Here is a 20,436-nt window from a genome sequence, read left to right as displayed (position 1 = left end):
CTATTGGCATGAGAGTGAGGGAATGAACCCTCATTGTTAGAGCAAACTGAATTTGGCAATTTTTTCCATATGTGTGGGCAAAAACAAACAATAATCCACATACTCACCTGTGTGCCATATGTAATTGAATAACACGTAGGTGCTAGCCACAAAAAACAGCCAGTGCAGAGGAACAAAAATTAAACAAAAGATGTCCAGAGTGAAGGCAGCACAGACAAAAACAACACAGATAACCTGCAAACAAAGAAAACACTGATGTCAGTAAAGATACGCTGGATTCACTCTGTGGGATTATCATCATCTGGGCCACTTCACACAAGATGAAATCACACAGCAGGGGGTTCTCACCAGACCATGGCAGTGGAAAGTGGTGTACACGCTCCCAAAGAAGAGCCAGCATGGCCACAGATACTCCAGTCTGAATTCGAGGATGAAATCTGCCAGCAGCACCAGCGTCCACATCATCATAAACTTCAGGACGGTGTATGCACTGCACAAAGACAAGGGAACAGTAGAAAAGCCAACACTGTTTATGTATAAGTATGAATCAGCGAGGGGGTGTGTTCAGTTTGGACAAAGAGTTCTGCTCTTGGCTCCGAGTACGGTAAATAAAAACATTCCAGATACAATGAAGCCTGTTAAGCCAAGGCAGCAGCAAATACAGGACTAGAAACCGGATACGCGTCCCTAAACCTATAATTGAGCAGCTGCGTCTTAAAACTGCAGTCCAATCTTTTAAGTAGAGGTGCTGAGGAACAATGACTGTTCCCTCATTCATTTTATTAGGCAACCACGAGCCAAACAGGGGCTGTGGTTTGCTCCTTTGTTCTGCTCATCCATAGGCTGCTATCACATCACCCCTTCTTTGTTTGGTAACCATGGCAATATTTCATCTGGAGGAGAGAGGCAGCACCACAGCATCCAGCTGCACTCAGCCCAAATCTCCCTTTTTTTAATGTTATTGACATAAAAGTGCATTTGTATTCTTACAACAGAAAGTAAACGTGCAACGAAATAGCGATAATTTCACTTAAAGAGTGTGATGGGACGGAAAGGGGACGACAACGGCATCTTGGATTCTCTACACAAGTTCACATTTGCCTTGTAATCTCAGTGAGAGTGTGTTTTGATTTGCTTCCCTGGCTTTTTTAATACATCTGCCAAATATTGCACAACAAAAATGCAATGTTTAAATGAGCACAGAGAGACAGAGGAAGGAAGGACAACAGCAAGTCTAAATTCATATATTACCAATAGAGTGTATTATTATTTATATCACAGGTTTTTTTTATATTGTTTTTTTTTATTTATTTTTTTTAGCATAGCTGTCACATTTATACACTTTAAACAATGGGCAATGACTGCCTAGCCAAGATGTTTGTGGTTTTTTAAAAAATCCAAAAATATTAAACTGTGCTAATTCCCCGTCTCATGTGAAACAATGCACAATTCAAAACAAGTGGTTTCTTTTCTGCTGAAGCATCATTTCTTCTCTGGACTCTGTCTAGACGCTTTCAATTTATGACTGTATTTGCAAGATGAGCTGTTTCACACGGGCTGCTTCAGGGAATACAGTCCATACTGGGCCAACACCAGAATAATGCGTTAAATGAGGCTGTCACTTGGATACAGAGGACAGTGCAGCAGCAGATGTAAGAGCCTGAGGGAGAAGCAGGGCCGACGTTAACTTGCACAGCTGCTCATTCCTGTCTTTCTGTAAACAAATGTCGGCTGAAGTAACTCGCATCACATCGTTTTTTTCCCCCCTACGTTTCCGTTCCCGCAGCTCAGCCGTGCTCGGAGCGCATTTACAGCTCCGGACTGGTTGTTTTTTTGTGTGTGAGTAAAACCGTGAGACGCGGATGAAGTGACGAGATGTGTGAGGCAGACAGGTGACGACGGCTGAAATTCACACAAAGACGGACACCACAACAAAAGCAGCCTCCGCCAGGCGACGCGGCTCTCTCGGGCGCTAGCTACCTCTCAGACAGCTTCTCCGTTATTTTCAGTTTCTTCATTTTCCGTAGCCTGTTCGCGTCCACATAGCGTTTCTTCATCTTATGGCTTCTGCTCCCTCCGTGCTGTTTTGAATACACACCGCGGCGGCGGCGGCGGAGAAAAGAAGAAAAGGAGCAGAAATAAAAGGCAGAAGCTCGCTCCTTGTGGAAGAGGATGTTCGGTTCAACCTGTGATGATGATGATGATGTCTGGGAAGAAATGCAAGGCGGCCGACGGCTCTGCGCATGCGCGGCGGGTGTTGTACCTACAAGTGTTGATCGCAGGAGGGGAGCAGATGAACACACTGTACCAAAACGCTCACCACTCACATTTAGTTGGGGGTATTTTAGTGTTTCATTTGATTGTTAATTCTGTTGCACGTCTGGATTTTTTATTTTTTAATTTTTTCAGAACTGTTGAGTCTGTCTGAGGGCACCAAGAGTGTAATGAGTTAAGAAACATTTCATGAATCATGGCAGTTCAATCACCTCATCAGTAAACACATGCCTATGTATTTCAGCCAGACCTTCCTCAGGGCAGCACAAAATGGCCACTTTAGGGTTCTTACATTTACAGGTTAGCAGACAGTCACATGATCAGTAAAGCTGGATTAGTGGTGACATGACTGGACTGGGAAAGCACGATATGATTTTTTACAAGCCGATACGATAACCGATAATTACCTATTAAATAACGGATAATATAATCAAGCATTTGTATATTTTAGAAATAAAAGTTCAGCATTATGAGCACGTTACTGTTGTTGTTCTTCTCTGTTTTTTATTGGCTGCTCACAAAACAACTTTAAAGGTGCACGCCACCACCTGCTGTGTGTAGATGCGCACTTGCTGAGTCAACAAAAGCAATTGTTGCTTTGCATTATCGGCTATAATTTCCTTACCTGCCGATAACCGATAATGCAATTTTTCCATTATTGGGAAAGTAATTTATCTGTCTGATAAATATTGTGCATCCCTAGTCCAGACAGTCAGCCACATGATCAGTGAAGACGGATGAGTAGTAACATGATTGGTCTAGAGACAACCACATGACAGAATACACAGGTGGGTAAACTCTCACAGCAGCAGTATGAGCAGATTGGTCGTCACATAATTAGGTAGTTAAAATCAAAAGACTAAGTATGTTTAGCTGAAAAAAAAAATCACAAACAGTAAGCAAGATAATAATAATATACATACACAGACTCTTCAAACATTGAATGATTTAATTACCCTCGGAAAAGCATCAATTACTTTACTTCTTAAATGCCTAAAATAACTTTTTCAGACTTTGGAGGCTTCAGATGCCTTGGGAGAAAACAGGAGAAAGGTCCTAGTTCCCCCATTCAAGCCTGGGTATTGGGCAGCTTTCAGTGTATGTATCCAGAGCCATTCTCTTTGTTAGAGCCTTTTTACTCCGTGTCTCTGTGGCACTATTTTCCACAACCGAGCAGCACTCCTACCATCAAAAGGAAAACTAAGAAAAAAAAACCCCTGTGCTGTAACCTCATGCTTGATTGAAATTGATTTGTTTTTCATAGGTAGCACTTTGATTGACCATTAAAGGTTTCAAAACAGTATCAGTAAGAATAAAGTCAATTCTAGACCTCACAGGGAACCAGTAGAGGGCAGCAATGTGTTGCATGATGTGTTCGATTCTTCCGGCGTGCCTTAACAGCCTGGCAGCAGAGTTTAGTATTAGTTGCAGCCCTTTGATAGTATATCTACTGATAAGAGTAAAGTGCATTTTAATTGCCAGTTGTGGAGGAGATATAAACACGTATAACCTTTTCTAGATTTGAAGAGGAAACGAATGACGTGATTTTGGTTAAAGTAAGATTAAAGCTGCACCACCTCAGTCAGGTCATTCAACTGCAGGACATTTTTGTACTTCCAATTCTTCATTTTAGTGACACAGGACATAGTAAAAAGGTATAAAGTTCAAGTTGAATGGATTGGACATCAAAATAACACGTTATCTTTTATCTTTGGGTAAATTTATTATGATAACACAATCTATGCAGTTATTTATTTAAACTAACTAAGTCTGCCAACACATTTGTGATTATGCTGAATATTTTTCCCTCATTTGTAAAACTGACAATCCAGATATCATGTGTTTTACGAAAGATTCAAACATACAGGCCTGCTGTGTCCAAAAAGACCTTTATAAGCTGTCTAACACCAGAGAGCTGTTTTCAAACCTTATCGATGCTCCTAATCTTAGTTCAATAATCAAAGTTTAATTTAGATACCATGTTCCGTATGATATCGCACACCCTCTTATTATAACCTTGCCACACACGGAGAACATACAGAACATATTCCATGCCCCTTTATTGGAGTTGTCATGAAAAAAAAAACAGATGTGTAGGACAAATCATGCACAAAATAACTTTTTATCAAACTAATTTTGCAATATCACAATATTATAATGACTGAATGTGCTTTATTCGGGAGCAGTTTGTGATATGTGATTGACTTTGGCCTAATTAATTGCATTAGTTGTGCACTATTAGATGAATCCCCTGCTTCACTGCTCCCCCGCACCAGTAGGGAGAGCCGAGGTCCAGAGGTGACCCTATTCTCCCTCGCCCCTTCTTCCACAACCTCTGTATGTGACACTTTCTCAGCAGTTTACATTAAAAAAAAGATATGTCCAAAGTGGCTTACAGTAATTCACACATACATACATAGGCTGATGGTGACCAGCACATCAGGAGCAGTTTTGGGGTTCAATATCTTGCCCAAGGACATATTGACTAGCAGACCAGGGGAGTCGAACCACCAACCTTCTAATAACAAGACCCTGGCTCTACCCCTGAGTCACAGCCGCCCACCTTCGCAAAACACATTGCGCCACGTTGACAAAACCCTATCATCACTTTGGTCACTCTGTGATGCCCTTGACTTTGTGTGTTCATTCATCACGTGTCTGTGTGGTACCTTTGTATATAAATCACTCTCTGAGGTTGGTAGTCATGGACGTCACCATGAACACTGTGAGCTTCCTGTGTGCCTTGGGCCTCTTTGCTGCTCTCCAGGTGCCTGGCACCTTGGCGGAGGATATGGAGCCCTTTGCAGTAAGTAGATGAAATGTCCCCTCAACTAGGAATTAAATTGTGTGTATATTTGTAGTGCAGTTAAGCAATAAATTAACCACATCATTTTCTCTCTCATCTCTGAAATCCATACCTGAAGGAGGGTGAGTGTTTGGAATTATTATTCATACATAATCTTCACTAAGATTAAGGATTTTCATTCATGTCACCTTCAATCTTTCTTTCTTTCTTATTTTTTAAAACCTTATTTGTGTTTATTTAGGCACTGTCCTGGTCTCCTCCTCCGATAAGATTGCGATTGTGAACAAGCATAATGCCCTGAGAAGAGGTGTTCAGCCTACTGCTAGCAACATGCTGGAAATGGTAACTAATCTCACATGAACTGGTTCTGCAAATTTCTCCCTCGGGCAGCATATCAGGAAATGAAACTGACTTTCCAGACACAGCCTTTGGAGATTTTCTGGTGTATATACTGTAGTTGCTACATGTGTAATGGCTCCTCTCTCCTCTGCTCCCTGCAGAATTGGAGCAATGAGGCTGCAGCCAATGCACAGGAATGGGCCAACACCTGCTCCATGAACCACAGTCCTGCCAGCTCCAGAACGATCAGCAGTAAATTCGTTATAACATCTCTTTATTTTACATTCAAAAAGTAAAAGTAAAGACTTTTAAGTAACAAAAAGTCAGCAGCTACACAGCATTACTGTTACCTGACAAGTTTAACAAGCATTATTAGAATATATTATAATATTATAAGAGCGTAAAATCGTATGATACAGCTTTTAAGAGGGTCATGTGCTGTTAAACGTCACACTTACATCCACAATGATGGATTTATCAAGTTATTTTAAGGCTCTGTATCCACTTCATTAACAGTATTTAAAGGCAGGAAAAGGTCAGGGTAACATCATGTGTCAGTTCATTGTGTGATTTCTTTAATCTAGCTGGGTTACAGATATCAAATTAAAATATTGTATGAGCAATTACCAGACTGATGCTTGTGTAAATATGTAACCATGTACTGGCGCCAGTTAGATTTATTAATTTGATAAACACCATACAAGAAAGTGTCATCATAAAGACAGCAAGACTATATCACAGGAATAGGAAGTGAATTTGTTTTATTTTATTTTAATCATTATTGGTAATTTAATTTTGTTTGCACACAATGACAGATGTGGACTGAGTTAAGAGAAAACTTATTATGTATGTATTGCTTAATTTCTCAGCAATACGTTTTTGTTATTTTTTTAATATATATGACCAGGTTGTTTCTATAACTTTAAGTTGGTGTACATTTATGTAATTGATCCACAGTAGGGAAGTCCTGAACAGCCATGGGGCAAACAAACAAATTATTTTGTACAATGACCCACAATTTCATTTTTGCAAACTATTGTAGATTGATCAATTTCCAGAAAACATATATAATGATTGCGTAGCTCCATTTTAGTCAAAAGAAGATGGACATTTCTACAGCTGAACTCTCAAACACTGGGTAACTAGATCTAGACACATGACAACAATCTGGTATCAATCTCGTATTTTGATTTTGGGGTGAACTGTCTCTTCCCTTTGTAACTGTAGCTAGTGGCTGTGGAGAGAACCTGTACATGTCCAGCTATAAGAACACCTGGAGCAACGCGATCCAGTCCTGGTACGACGAGGTGGCGGACTTTAAATACGGAGTGGGATCTATCAACGGAGGGGTGGTTGGACACTACACACAGGTGCACCTCCGTAACAGTTTACACAACACATGTTACTCTGACTAACTTGCATACACCTTGTCCAACATTTTGCTGAAAACTGTAATAAGTGAAAGAGGACTCTTGCTTTTCTATCGAATCTGCTTTTTCTCTGCTCAGGTTGTCTGGTACAGGTCCAACCTTGTTGGCTGCGCGCTTGCCCACTGTCCCAATGCTCAATACGAGTACTTCTATGTCTGCCACTACTGCCCACCGTGAGTACCCCACAGAACAATTTACATTGGTGTGGAGTAATTAAAGGTGCAATATGTAAGAATTCTGGTTGAAAATATTCATTCTGCTTCTGTGATTGTGGTGTTTGCGCCCAAACTCTAGCAGCTCAAACTGCCAGTATCATGGCTAACTGAGCAAAGCACCTTGAAGTAGTCATTTAAAAGCATTTTTGCCTTCTCAGGTAATATCCAACGTGTTTGGGCTGTGCCATACATTTACGCTGCTAATGCTTGTTATTTGATGCTCTGAACAAAATTGCAGTGGGAACTACCAGTTAGCTCGCCCCTACGAGTCAGGACCCACCTGCGGTGACTGCCGCAGTGCCTGTGATAACAAACTGTGCAGTAAGTAGTAAACACAACACTGAAAAACGTATTTACTTTGAATAAGAGTGGTTTATTTTTACATTTACATTATGACACTCTCTAATAGTGCTAATTGTAACAGAAGTTATTTTTATGGTTTAATGTTTTCTAAGTGTTTTTTTATTTATACGTCCGTTAATTTTTTTCATTTTCTTGTTCCTCCAGCCAACCCCTGTAAATACGCTGATAAGTACAGTAACTGTCCAGATCTGAAGCAGCAGTGGGGCTGCAGCAACAGCGACGTGGCCTCCTGCTGCCCAGCCTCCTGCAAGTGCACCAACGAGATCATTTAAATGGCGGCATGTCCACATCGACCCTGACTGCTCAGTCAGTATCAATAAACATACTCAGCATCAGAGCTTGTGTTCCTCCTTTTTAATAGTCAGAGATACTTGACCTGCTCAGTAATCAGCAGACAGAGAAAAGGAAAAGTATTCTGACACTGTTCCTCTCTAGACAAACACTGCCTGCACTTTGACTGCACAGGTGTGAACTCCTAAAGAGAAAGGAGAACATACTTGACTTGGATTTCACAACTATGCACCAAGAAAGGTTCAAGAAAATACGGGGTAATTGCATTACTCAATATTTGAAATGAATTGAGTAATGGATGTTGGAAAGTAACAGCCCAGCTGATTATCAGAGCAACACTATTTCAAATAAATAAAGAATATAAAGTCAAGTGTGTTAAAGACAATTAATCACTTTGTTTTAAAATTCACATTCAGTCAGTCACTGTTATGCTGAATTCTACAGCATTTTCAAAACTTCAGTTTTGTATGAGTATCTTGAGTACTTGTTGTTGCAGTACGTCCACCCTTGGGGTCACTTTGCTTAAATGACAAATGGCAGTTTTGCGTTGTCAGTGTTTCATCATACAAGACTGTCGGCTTCAAATTAGTCAAATCACTTGATGATTTACCACTCTATTTATCATTTTTTAATTTACATGCACATTCATCACCTCCTTTTTTATATTTTTTAATTCGTTTTTGGATACTTCCACTCCTCAGACAGAAGAAACACATAAAATGTATGTTGTGATTACATAGTCAGCTCTGTGTGAGCAACATTTTTTCCAGTTCAGGTACTGACTTCGAGCTATTTGACCTGCGAATCAATAAGAAGATATGCAAAAATGAATTTACTTCGGCACGATTTCTGTTTGGACAAACACTGCCTGAAGCCTGCCCTATCACTATATGCACTGTTATGTGTACACTGTGCGGATGTAAATGTATGTTGACATAAATGAAGGGAGTCACGGCTCTTATTTCTTTTTGCTTCCAGCACTGACTTCAAGCTATTTGATCTGGATTGGTTAATTGCACAGAAATTAGCTTTTTATGCTGCAGACCTGTTAAAGGCCCCCCACCCCTCCTTTATGTGAGCACAACAAAACTGTAAGGGACACAGTGTCTCGTTGTACTCATTTTCTAAATCAGTATTAACTGATATCTGCATATAAATGCAGAATCTGCAGACAAAGAAAAAGACTTCGCTATAGGAAGTGTTCTAGTTTCTGTTTGCCGTCTGTTATAATCCAAGTAGTTATGACCAATCACTTAAAAAGGAGTACTTAAAAAAGTGAGTGTGAAACAAATATGCAGAACAAGATGATGCCCCCATGTTCGAAAAAAATAAGGTGAAGGTGTCCTCTTAAACGCTCATATGGTATATTAAATAAAGTGCCCTCTCTGGGGTTCCCTTCCAGTGGGCAAAACGTGGTGAAGTGCAGGAGTTATAATAACACAATATTCTTTTTAAATTATTATTATTAAAACCAGGGTTTATAACCATTTCACTATAAATGTATCATGTATGGTGTCCCACCACATACAGCTGGTGCAATTTTCTTTTCTTTTTTGGCCAAAATGTGACCTCAGAACCCTTTTACTATTGTCTGAAGATGATTTAACTTTTTATCTACTTATTTTAGTTTCTATCTGTTTATATGGGTTAGCCAAAATGAGGCACACTGAAGAGGACATCTTGGTCTGGATATCTGTTATCCAAATATTCACTAGCAGCACCAGAAGCCCCTAAACAGTAGATGTTTACCCAAATCTTGAATTGGTCATTTTGTGTCTTTTTTCATAATAGGTGTGTGTCACTTCGTGGTAGTTGAGTAGCTTTTCATTAGTACTTACGTGTCCCTGTAGTAACTTTGTGTCTCTTTAGCATACTGAGTGTGTGTTGCTGTGTAACTGGACAGATATGACCAACTGATGTGGAAAACCGGTCTCTATTAACAGCCCCTGGTAGGGGGAAGGAATTATGTGTGAGTGTGTGTGAGAAGAGTGTAACTGAACTTTCACAGGACCTTAATCCTGCACAAATATTGATTTAAAGAAAACATACTTATCTCTAGTATGCAAATGGAGATAATGTATACGTTTTTATGCAAACTCTAAGTCAAAGAGACACTTCAAGAAAAACACCTCTGTCTTGGTTTCACACGAAAAAAGGAGGAATGCAGCTCCTTACGAGGGAGAGTATCATCTGATCTGATGGAATCATGAACCGTGACATCTGATTAAAGGAAATTACAGGAAGCATAAGGGAGAGAGACTACCAAGTCAAGAAACCTGTGAGACAAAGTTGTTGCCGACTTGGTCTCAAGTCTGACGTCTGGGGTTATAAAGCATTTTATTTTGTTTTTTGCCTGTTTATTGGCCTTATCCATACAACTGGCACCATATGCCGATATTACAGACAGCAAGAATTTTAAAACAACCGGCATTGGGTTCTGTAGAATCGTCCAATGTTGACAGGTCCACTCTTGACCAACTTTAGTATAAACACAATTTTGACACCCAAATATAACACAAGACCCTTGTTGGAAATTGTTCATTAATTTATGTCTGAGCTTTTTTTGTTTTATAATGCATTGTGAAATGGACAGGGAGCAAGTTTCACAATATACAATTGGCAATCAGAGACAAGAGGGATGAATGTACAGTACACAGATGAGCAAAGCTTGTATCCTGCTCGACTGATTGCATAAAATGACGCTCAGTAGAGTGCATACCTCCACCAAGGCCCGGTAGTCCACTTTAACTCTATTAAGTCAAATATCAAATACAAAACGTGTTCAAATCAGCCGGATCAGAATTTTTATTTGGATTTTTAACTGTTCTGACTGATACATACCACTCACAAAATTTTGTCAATCTTTTTTCATCAAGATCCATTATTCCCTGAGAAAATGACAAAAGATTTGAAAATGCTCTATCATATAGAACGCGAGTGAAAGAATATTCTGGATATCTGGATCCACACCAAAAGTTAAAGAGGTCTATTCTGGGTCAAGATCAAGTTTTGTGGAAATCTGTTGGGTAGTTTTTGTTTGAACCTGCAGACAAACCAACCAACCAACCAACAAACAAACGGACACCAGCAAAAACATAACCTCCTTGGAGGAGGTAATGAGACAACATTCAGTCGACATGCAAAACAGGCAGAAAACAAGGAACAAACATGTACAGCAAAGACACAGACAACAAGAGCGTGTTAGAAAAATACAAAAGTAAGAAGTGCAATGACGACAGTAGAAGTTTGCAGCTCCCTGATGACATTCGTGATGACATGTATGTAGTAACCAGCGAGAGCAGACAGGTAATGATAACCAGTAAAGTGAGGCAGGGGATGAAGTCACTAGGTAGGTGGCAGTTTGTTGGCCCAAGGGTCTTTGCTGGTTATGTTAAGTTTGAAAGATTCAAAATACCATTGGCAAGAATACAAGCAGGAAAAAGGGGCAGCGTATGACGTCCATGGCAACGTGATTCCCATAAGTTCATCACTTGATATAATAACCCTTGCTGCAAAACAAATTTCCACCCAAGGACAATAGCGTTAAAGTGGAATTTGAAAGCTGAATCAAAATCTTATAAACACATATTAACAAGCGGCAGAGTGCGTGGCTAAAGGTAACTGGCCCAAATGCAGACATCCCTGGCAGACAGCAACAGTTCAGGGATTTACTGAAGACGTGAAGACCTACACTCACTAGTAACAGGCAGAAGAACACATCATCACTGTTATGCAGAATACATAAGGACGACCTGTAATTCTCCATACATCGTCACAGACAGGGTGCCACGTTGACAAATGCTTTCTTCAGGCTGGTCATTCAAAACCAGGATGACCCTGAGGTTGTGTGCTCATTTGTCACATGTCTGTGTGGTTGTGTGCATATAAAGCACACCTGTGGCTCTCGGAGGTTAACAGTCCTGGTTTCAACCATGTCTCTGTACACTTTGAGTTTCCTGTGCGTCTTGGCCATCTTTGCTCTTCAGGTGCCTGGTAACTTGGGGAAAAAGTACATCTACATACCTGTAAGTAAAAAATGTTTCTCTCTCATAGGGAACTATATAGAATTTAGTTATTGTTTCGCAAAATCAATAATAATTCTGCTTCCTATGTGCAATAACCTGTCCATTATTTCTCTCTTGTATCTGAAAACGACCACCCAAAAAAGGGATTCGGTGAGTCTTTCTACTAATTATCATTACCGGATTTAGGATATTCATGTGTATTGAAACTTTTAAAATCTGTTTTGTTGTTTTGTTTTGTGTTCATGTAGGCAGAGTTGCTGTAAATGGAAACACGAAAGTTACGAAAACTGTTAAGAACGGCTCTAATGTACGTAATGTAGTAATTAAGGTAACTGGCAGACTCCCAGGAGGATGGAACCCTTTTAAGCCTGTGAAACCTAACAATGGCTGGAACCCTTTTAAGCCTGTGAAACCTAACAATGGCTGGAACCCTTTTAAGCCTGTGAAACCTAATAATCGCCGGTATCCTCACAAACCATCTGGGAACTCTGGTCCGGGCTCTCCCAGGGGCTCCGGGGGCTCTCCCTCAAGCTCTTCCTCCGTGAATCCCAGTGAGATTGTGAACAAGCACAACAACCTGAGAAGAAGTGTTAGCCCTCCCGCAAGCAATATGTTGAAAATGGTAAATGCTGAATTTCATGATTTCATAACAAAGTGTGCCTGACTAAATTCTATGAACATGGATCACTTCGTCTAGCTTGATAGGCCTTGAATAAATATTACACATTCTCCAGCCTGCATCAAATCAGTAAGAACTACGGACAAGCACACAGCAAACTTCTCTAGTGCATATACTGTATACCGCAGTCGTCTATAAGTGCTTATTTCTGCTCTGTTTTCTGTTTTCCTCAGAGCTGGAGCAAGGAGTTAGCTGACAATGCTCAGAAATGGGCCGACAAATGCACCCAGGTCCACAGCCCGCAAAAAATACGTCAAAGTAAGATCATGATAAGGGTGTCATTTTAGCCAGACATACAGCAGAAACAGCAAACAGACCATCACATGGCTTTAAAATGTCAGACATCTTAAACATCTGGACTACTCTAGCAGATATTTAAGGTACTGTGTCAACCATATAATACATGACAGAAACACTCCTGGCAGGACATAAATGGGAAATGGCAGGCTTCATGTAGCAGTTTATAGTGTCAATTCTTTAATACATGTTAATATGTTATGTATGGGCCTTGTGGCGATGATCAGAATGGTCCATCCAAACAGTCCATCATTTAAAAAAAAAAGATTTATTAATTAGAACACTATTCTTTAAGAGAATGTTATCAAAGACAGACAAAAGTCAATCATATAGGAATATGAAGGACATTTATTTCACATCTGAGAGCAACACCCTTAATTTGACTTCTCCTGATAGGTATCTTAATTGTGTTAGCCTTTGGACTGAAATGCATGCAATGATTGATGCGGACGACTTAATAGTGGCCTAGGTTAATGGACTGTATTCCAGGTGCAGGTGGTTTTAAGAAGACTTAAGTATCTCTCTCCCCCTCTCTGACTCTAGGTAAAAATTTTGGAGAGAACCTGTACATGTCCAGCGCACCATCTAACTGGGACACTGTGATCCAGAATTGGTACGACGAGGTGAAACATTGGAAATATGGAGTGGGATCAACCAACAAGAAAAAAGCAGTCGGACACTACACACAGGTGCAGTAAAATCACGCTTTCACAACACTTGTTAATTCTGGCTTATTTGCATACAAATTGGCCTTCACTGGCTTGAAACTATGTAACCAAAACAGTGACTATTAAGACAATAACACACAGTACATTAATGGCACAGGGTTCTGATGATTTCGCATTTTATTGGTCATTGTCTAAACAGATTGTCTGGGCCGATTCCAACAAGATAGGTTGCGGTATGGCCACATGTCCCAATGCTGAATACAAGTACTACGCCGTCTGCCAGTACTCCCCTCCGTAAGTACAGAACACTTTTCCTGCTTCTCAGCAGAAAGTCTAGCATGTTTCTTCACGTTTAGGGAATAATTGCAAGGATATTTGTATGTGCCTTGAGTTCTATTATGCAATATGAATTGTATTTAAGAGTTCATTATAGATATAATTCCCACTATGTGGGTTACCTGCAGTCCTTGAAAGATAGATATTACAGTTGATGCAAGAAGAACATGGTAATGCTCTGCAGTAAGGAGAAGAACTGCAATTTCAAGTAGTAATAAACAGCGTTTTGCTACACAGATCAGGTCTTTGTGCAGCTATGTTTAATATTTAATACTTTGGACTACATTACAGTGGAAACTCGAAGTTTCGATACAAACAATATCCCTACAAGAAAGGACGCTCTTGCAGTGCCTGTCGCGGTTCCTGTGAAAACAAACTGTGCAGTAAGTGGCAAAAACAACACTGAATGAATGGCTGATTGGAGTTTGAGTTACACTTTATAATCTCAGTGTAAACAGTGAATAGTATTCATGAGTATTTGTAATTGTAATATTTTTATCAGTTATATCACAGTTCAGTGGCTGAAGCCTGTATCTACCGCAAATGTTAACAGTACTGTATTTAAAGTATTATATTCTATTATATTAAAATTTTTTATAATATCTTTTACAATATTTTATAATAATTTTATGATAAAAAAAGTTCTTTCTGATCTGCTCCCATTTGCCTTGTTAAATCTTTGTTAATGCATTATACTGCAAACACAAACTCGACCATTCCTGTACATGTTACAAAGTACAAGCCTTCCATAGCCTTTCCGTGGACACAATCCTTTCACTTGGTAACAAGGCTTTTATCGTGAAATGTCTAAATGTTGTGTAAAAAGTTCAGAGACTTGTACTGATCCACGACAGTACTTCAAAATGGCAGCTCTCCCTCCTGAGTCACAGGCGCCCCCAGCACTTGTAGCTCACTACAAACTACAGTTTACAAAGGCTTTTTACTTTGTTGTTTTGGACACCCAAAAGCCTTTCCAGCCTGTCAATGGACAGAATCCCCTAATTTTTAACTTGACTTTGATTGTGAAATGTTTGCAGGAACATGTTTCTGATGTTCAGTGATTTCTACTGTTCTATTATGATACTCCAAATGCAGATACTTCCATCTTGTGGCACTTGGACATTACTACCAACTATAGTTTGGCTGAGACATTAACACAAATACACCTGTATTGACTGAAGTAGGACTTATAATAATACTTCAGATGAATGGTCCACAACAGCAAAGTATTGAAAACAGCAAGAAACCAGTGTGTACTTACCGCTGTCCACACTCAACCTGAGAGGTGATCATGACCAGTGAGCAGAACAGAACACGAGTTGGAAGGAATTTAGACTTTATTTAGAATTTAGAAACATCAACCCTCTTGATTTAACGCCTGGTAAAAAAACAACTAATACTCTGAGTAGCGTTTTGCAAGAACACTTTTTACTTTTACTTACTGATAAGTATTATCTTCATAACTGTAGTTTTACTTGTAAATAAGTGATATCTCAATAATATAACTTCACTTGTACATGAGTTCAGATTCTCAGTACCCCTCCCACTGGTGGAAAAGGGTCACACAATAAAATCTCTGACTTATTTTCAATGTAGTCCTCAACCAAAAGAGACTAAAGATGCATAACTTATCATCAGAAGAGTCATCACAAGTCAAACAGCAAAAACAAAAAAATGTACACACAAATTTTAACTGGGTGACTTCAGTGAGCGGCGCTGTCATTCATGCACACACTGATCTTCTGTTTTCTCTTTTCTCTGTAGCAAGACGTTAATCAGAAGCATCAGCTGGGCTGCATCCGTGATGTCATTTCTTGGTGCACAGCCTCGATAAGCTGTGACTCATCTGTCAGTCAGTTTCAATAAATATACTCTGCAATCAAGCTTGTGTGCCTCCGCTTTCATACTTTATTTGACCTGCTCAGCAGACTTTAAGAAGGAAATGTATTTTGGCACAGTTCCTCTCTTGACAAACACTCCCTGCCGAACCAGATGCCCTTTGACTGTGCGTAAGGTGTCAACTCACAGAGAGGAAGGTGAGCCACACTTTACAGGGTGGATCTGGCAGCAGCTGGGTGGAAAAGTTCATTCCACAGTGTTGCTCCGAAGAACAATCATAATTTGACACCACACATGCCTGCTGTGGGTGAAAATAAAGAATACTATGATATCCAAGATTAAAGCAGTTTGAATCCAGATTTCCCGCAATATTTTGGTAGTGTGGGGAATGGATTAATATTTTAAAAAATCCTTTGAATAACATCCATCTTATCAAGTCATTTTAGTCTGAAAGTTAGTGCTGAAGTTATTTTTATTCATCTGCCAGTTGAGCCATTCTTCATCTCGAATCAGTATGTTTCAATAATTCAGCCATGGTGGCACATTTCTTTGTCATAAACAGGTCTAGATATTATTATCTAATACATATTCAGACTACACTGCAAGTTAGAGATTTTAGGACTCAATCTTTGACAAATGTTTTCATTATTTTTGCGCATATCTATAAAGCAGTTACAATCAGCTCCACTTGAACGAGCTGCTCACACGCTAATGCCTCAGTGATGATAATCCTGCAATAAACGTGAAACTATCAAGGAAGCAACCTTCATTTTAAAGCAACATTATGTAGAAATTAGCATTTTGAGTGAATATAAGAAACTCTGTTAAAAAACTCTCTCTGTGACAAATTCTTAATCACTGAGGCCTTGTTGTAAATTTTCGCACATTGAGTTTGTTCTTTCTTTTGTATGAAAAACATATAATGTCTGTTTAGCCGCAGTGACGTACATATTTATTTGCACAGAGTGGCGAGGTGAGATCTGACCACAAGTGGTCACTTGGGATGTATGTCAACATGCATTCTGATGCCAGGCCTGAAGTGACGAGCTGTCCCCCTTGTGATCAGATCGCCAAAGACACATGATAAATGCCAAAGACAAACAACGTCGTAGCTTACAATGATGCCTTGCGGTGAGGATGCCGATGTTACACAGACCTGCCTGTTTGTCACAGAGACTCCGGTCTGTAGCGTAGCTCATCCGCTGGATTGACAAAGCTCTAGGCCTCATGATCACGGAAAGATGTTGCACCCTGCTGACACTTCTGGTCATATTCCCAAGCTCCCTCTTAGCTCGTCCACATGAGTGCCTCTCTCTCTTTCTCGCCCTCTGCCGAGTCTGCATCATACTTTGTTTTTCTCAATTGATGGTTTCTTGCACCCCTAATTCCCGCCTCCACAAACAGTAGGATGTCCCGAGTCGCATCAGGTTGCAACTTTCCGTTCACATCGCATGCTTTACTTGCATCTGAAAGAAGGAGACGCTCCTACTTAGCCACATCTGAGGCTGAGCGAGTGTGCCTCCCCTCAGGGGTCAGCTGCACATGTTCTGGCTGCACAGCAGGTTACTGGTTCTAACAAGCTTGTTTGTATGAGTTAGGCTTATGCAGTCTACTCTTGAGAAGCACAGATGGACCTCCAAGCTCGCCATGTTGGAATTCATCCAGACTGGATCTTCTTAGGTTTTGTTTCCTGTTCTGAATTTCCATGCGGCACTCGCAGAAGAGGTTGTTTTCATTTTGGCTCAGAAAAGAATCCGCTCCAAGTTCAACATTAGATTTCCTATTGCCACACTGTCACGCGCACTGCTATTGTGTGGACATTAGCTCCCGTCGTATGACAACAAACTTCTTTCATTAAAAATAAACACTTGGGGCTGAATTTCTGCAATCTTGTCTTTGCGCCAAAAGAGCCTTGCTCTTCATACCACAGCATGTGGGAGTCAAATAAAAAAGTCTGGGCCTCTTATTTCTGCTCCGTCACTGCAATCCCCCTTGAGGTTAAGTTAGGACACAGATGAGAGCACCACCTGAAGTGGGTGGACAGGGTAGCTGGACAGAGTGTTATTCCCCCAGCAGAGGGGAGATAAGGGGGTGAGTTTTTTCCTCTGCCGGTTGGTACAGCGATAGCAGAGGTCCTCTGGCTTGGCCGAGCTCGATAAGCGCAACTGTGCCATCCTGTGGGGCTTATCAGCTCCACCAGCAAGCCTCAACAGTTAGCCCCAGGGCCAGAAAATGTTTATGACTTTGGCGTCGGTTTGTCCTCCCGAACAGTAGATTGTGTAATATGGGAAAAATAATGTACTTTTCCTGCTTATGTAGATTGCTGGGGAGTCCTGGAAGTTTATGCAGCAAAGCTCTGCCTCATGTAAACTTACACAGGCTGTGTTCAAATCCGATGTTGACACAGTGTACTACAGCTCCGCCAGGCAGCTGTCTGTGTGTCTGAAGACTGAGAAAATAATCAGGTGAAGGGGATACATTTCCCTCACTATCTTTTAAAATTTCTTCATTAAAACATTGTTCAATAGGGGATAAGAGCGTTAAAAAAAAGTTAAGAGAACGAGAAACAAGAAAAAGAGAATGCGGGGCAATAACTTGGCTGGAACACTAAGTGGCATTTTTCATAAGCAGGAAGACGATGGGAGATCAGTTACATCAGTCTGTCGAGACATAAGACAGTTCATTTAGTCTGAGCTGTTATCTCGTCACATCACAGTCCCTTTGGATTAGAAACAGGAAGATGAAAAAAAAAAAGCAGCACACTCCTTTTGAATCTGAACAAATATCTCAGGGCTCACTGCAGCTAAGTGTATTTGGATTATCGTTGTCAACTGACTTTACAACCAAGATAAAATACACTGAGACAACTATCCAGTCCTAGTGGATTTGTTTGAAAAAACTCCCTCAAGGCCTTCTTGAGATTTTGCTTTTGCAATAATGAAACGGACAACCCAAAAACATAATTCCTCTGGCCACAATTAACGCTGGTGTGGAGGCATGTCAGCCCCTAGTATGATAGTTAAAAAAAACATGATCCAAAGCATTTAATCAGACTAAAACTTTTTCGACATGCACAAAGTTCCACCCAGTCTTATTTTTCATATAACGCCCAGCACAGCACACACTTGGGAGGTGGGATTGCCTCAACTGCCGTTCAGATCATATCTGTTTGCCCTCACTGCGCTTCACATTGTGTAACGCCACAGATCACCCAACGTATCAAAGTGTCACCTGTGGGGAGTGACCTCCGGCCCACCGAGCACTACAGAACCCTTCGGACCTCGCTCTAATGAAAGCAGAGGGCAGCTTCCTTCCTCTCTCTGAGTGCTTTGACATGCGGCGCAACAAAACCTGCTAACAAGCTCCACAGCTCGCCTCTTAAGCTTTCATCGCAAATACAAGAGCATCACAAGAACCCCCTCCAACCAAAGCCGGCTGACAACAGATCTCCTCCGTCGCATGCAGAGGCACTGACAGATCACTTTCATCGATAAAGGCCCGAGGGAAGGAGGGTTGTAGCTACGGTAAACACTTTACGTCTAATCTGTATGCAGTAGCTGGTACTAAAGTAACCACATACTTCCCTATATTGTCCCGAGAAGCTTATAACCTATGGACTGAGTACACATTATGGGGCTTTTGTGCCCTGTGCTTCCTCTACTGCCTGTTAGAGTGACCATTTGTTTTATAAACAAGCGCAACGATACAAGTTCAACCACTGGCCAAAGACTGATCTCTCCCAGCATACCCAGCTAAATACAGCAGGCCTGGCTCATGTCAGCCATGAGCGGACGGGTGTTGTTCTTTCTCCAAGCCGCTGCCTGTTTGATAGCTGTTCTCATTCAGTGCTCCTCCAGCAACTGTACATTAAACAAACACTGGCAGAGGGGTCCCAAGCCAGCAGCGGAGGAAATGGTTAACGTGGGCGTAGGCATATACCAGACACGACATGTGGCAAACCATTCATTCACACAGTCACAGCTGTGAAAAAACAATAGCGTCAAAAGTAAGAGTGGCCTTCAGAACTATTTGCATAAAGAAGCATCCAGTCTGTTTTTGTTTTAGAAATGGCAGAGATGTAGTGATACAGTCAAGGCTTTTAAAAAGTATTCATAAACTGTTACACTAATGATATTCTTTCTCAGTTGGAAGGAAACAAACTGATATAAATTGTCAATTTTAGGTAACACTGCCAATAAGGCACGTTTATGAAATGCAGAGCATAAAAGTTGTGACTACTGGACTTTCTGTGATTAAAAATACTGTTCAATGTTTGTGCGAGAGGTCTGTTTAAAGAATACGGACCTCACGCGATCAGCCCCCCACTGGCCACAGGAGAATGATATCCATAACAGCTAGAACATTCATTACTTTTTGCAACACTAAGCTAAGACTTTCGCCATCCATCCTAATCACATTGTACACGCATGATGGCGTGATGATGTCACGTGACGTACTGTATGTTGCAAAAATGTAGAGAACACGTGCGGTGGCGCCAATAAGCGGGGGCACGAGAGCCGAGAGGCAGGTTGATAGAAATAGCAGTTTAAAGCGAAATGTGTTTTGTTGTCATTTGCAGTGAGCATATTGAGCATTTGAAGAAACACCAGGAAATGACATCACAATAAGCAAAAATATTGTGCTTGAAATATTAACATACCTTTGTACACTACTCATAAAAACGAGCAAGTTTCTACATATAAAAATCTTTTGGATCAATGAACTTTGTTTTAATCTAGTAAAATGTAAATGTCACACTGTAAGATATCTGTTTCTATTCATGACATAATTTCAATACTTTTTTATTGACTTATGTAACCTTTTCATCTCACATTGTACAGATTTCAGAGATACAAAGCATTTGAAGATCCTTC

The 20,436-nt window shown here is 40.5% G+C and overlaps 3 protein-coding genes across 4 annotated transcripts in view; 2 read left to right on the top strand and 1 right to left on the bottom strand.

Moving 5' to 3' along the window:
• si:dkey-12h9.6 (macoilin) overlaps positions 1-20,436 on the bottom strand; it is a 60,107-nt gene that overhangs the window by 11,448 nt on the left and 28,223 nt on the right. Inside the window, exons 1-3 of one of the 2 annotated variants that reach the window (XM_037085487.1) lie at positions 1,981-2,310; positions 349-490; positions 108-234 (exon numbers count right to left, since the gene is read on the bottom strand). In XM_037085487.1, coding sequence (XP_036941382.1) covers positions 108-234; positions 349-490; positions 1,981-2,057 — 346 coding nt within the window. In that variant the 5' untranslated portion in view covers positions 2,058-2,310. Of the gene's footprint in view, positions 1-107; positions 235-348; positions 491-1,980; positions 2,311-20,436 lie in introns of those variants that run through there. The other variant, XM_037085486.1, reaches the window with a different exon arrangement.
• On the top strand, positions 2,224-7,934 carry LOC119012040 (serotriflin-like). Its single transcript, XM_037085489.1, has 9 exons — positions 2,224-3,062; positions 3,286-5,080; positions 5,199-5,202; positions 5,322-5,422; positions 5,581-5,671; positions 6,647-6,789; positions 6,928-7,022; positions 7,303-7,385; positions 7,572-7,934. Exons 2-9 carry the CDS (start codon positions 4,898-4,900, stop codon positions 7,697-7,699), a joined length of 828 nt encoding a protein of 275 aa, XP_036941384.1. The 5' UTR covers positions 2,224-3,062; positions 3,286-4,897; the 3' UTR covers positions 7,700-7,934.
• Positions 10,887-17,655, top strand: LOC119012992 (cysteine-rich secretory protein 2-like). Its single transcript, XM_037087274.1, has 7 exons — positions 10,887-11,024; positions 11,609-11,743; positions 12,147-12,365; positions 12,596-12,680; positions 13,263-13,408; positions 13,587-13,681; positions 14,015-17,655. The coding sequence occupies exons 1-7, from the start codon at positions 10,887-10,889 to the stop codon at positions 14,127-14,129; spliced, it is 933 nt and encodes a 310-aa protein (XP_036943169.1). The 3' UTR covers positions 14,130-17,655.

Source organism: Acanthopagrus latus, chromosome 22 (assembly GCF_904848185.1).
Source record: "Acanthopagrus latus isolate v.2019 chromosome 22, fAcaLat1.1, whole genome shotgun sequence".
Classification (NCBI taxonomy): domain Eukaryota; kingdom Metazoa; phylum Chordata; class Actinopteri; order Spariformes; family Sparidae; genus Acanthopagrus; species Acanthopagrus latus.
The sequence above is the reverse complement of the archived record's forward strand: the minus strand, read 5'-3'. Positions and strand labels throughout refer to the sequence as shown.

Excerpts from the sequence above, each read along its gene's own strand:
- LOC119012992 (XM_037087274.1), top strand. The coding sequence starts at position 10,887 with ATGTACAGCAAAGACACAGACAACAAGAGCGTGTTAGAAAAATACAAA. Across the intron at positions 12,366-12,595 it reads CAAGCAATATGTTGAAAATG|AGCTGGAGCAAGGAGTTAGC; the intron begins GTAAATGCTGAA and ends TGTTTTCCTCAG. Across the intron at positions 13,409-13,586 it reads CAGTCGGACACTACACACAG|ATTGTCTGGGCCGATTCCAA; the intron begins GTGCAGTAAAAT and ends TTGTCTAAACAG.
- LOC119012040 (XM_037085489.1), top strand. The coding sequence starts at position 4,898 with ATGCCCTTGACTTTGTGTGTTCATTCATCACGTGTCTGTGTGGTACCT. Across the intron at positions 5,423-5,580 it reads CTAGCAACATGCTGGAAATG|AATTGGAGCAATGAGGCTGC; the intron begins GTAACTAATCTC and ends TGCTCCCTGCAG. Across the intron at positions 7,023-7,302 it reads GTCTGCCACTACTGCCCACC|TGGGAACTACCAGTTAGCTC; the intron begins GTGAGTACCCCA and ends ACAAAATTGCAG.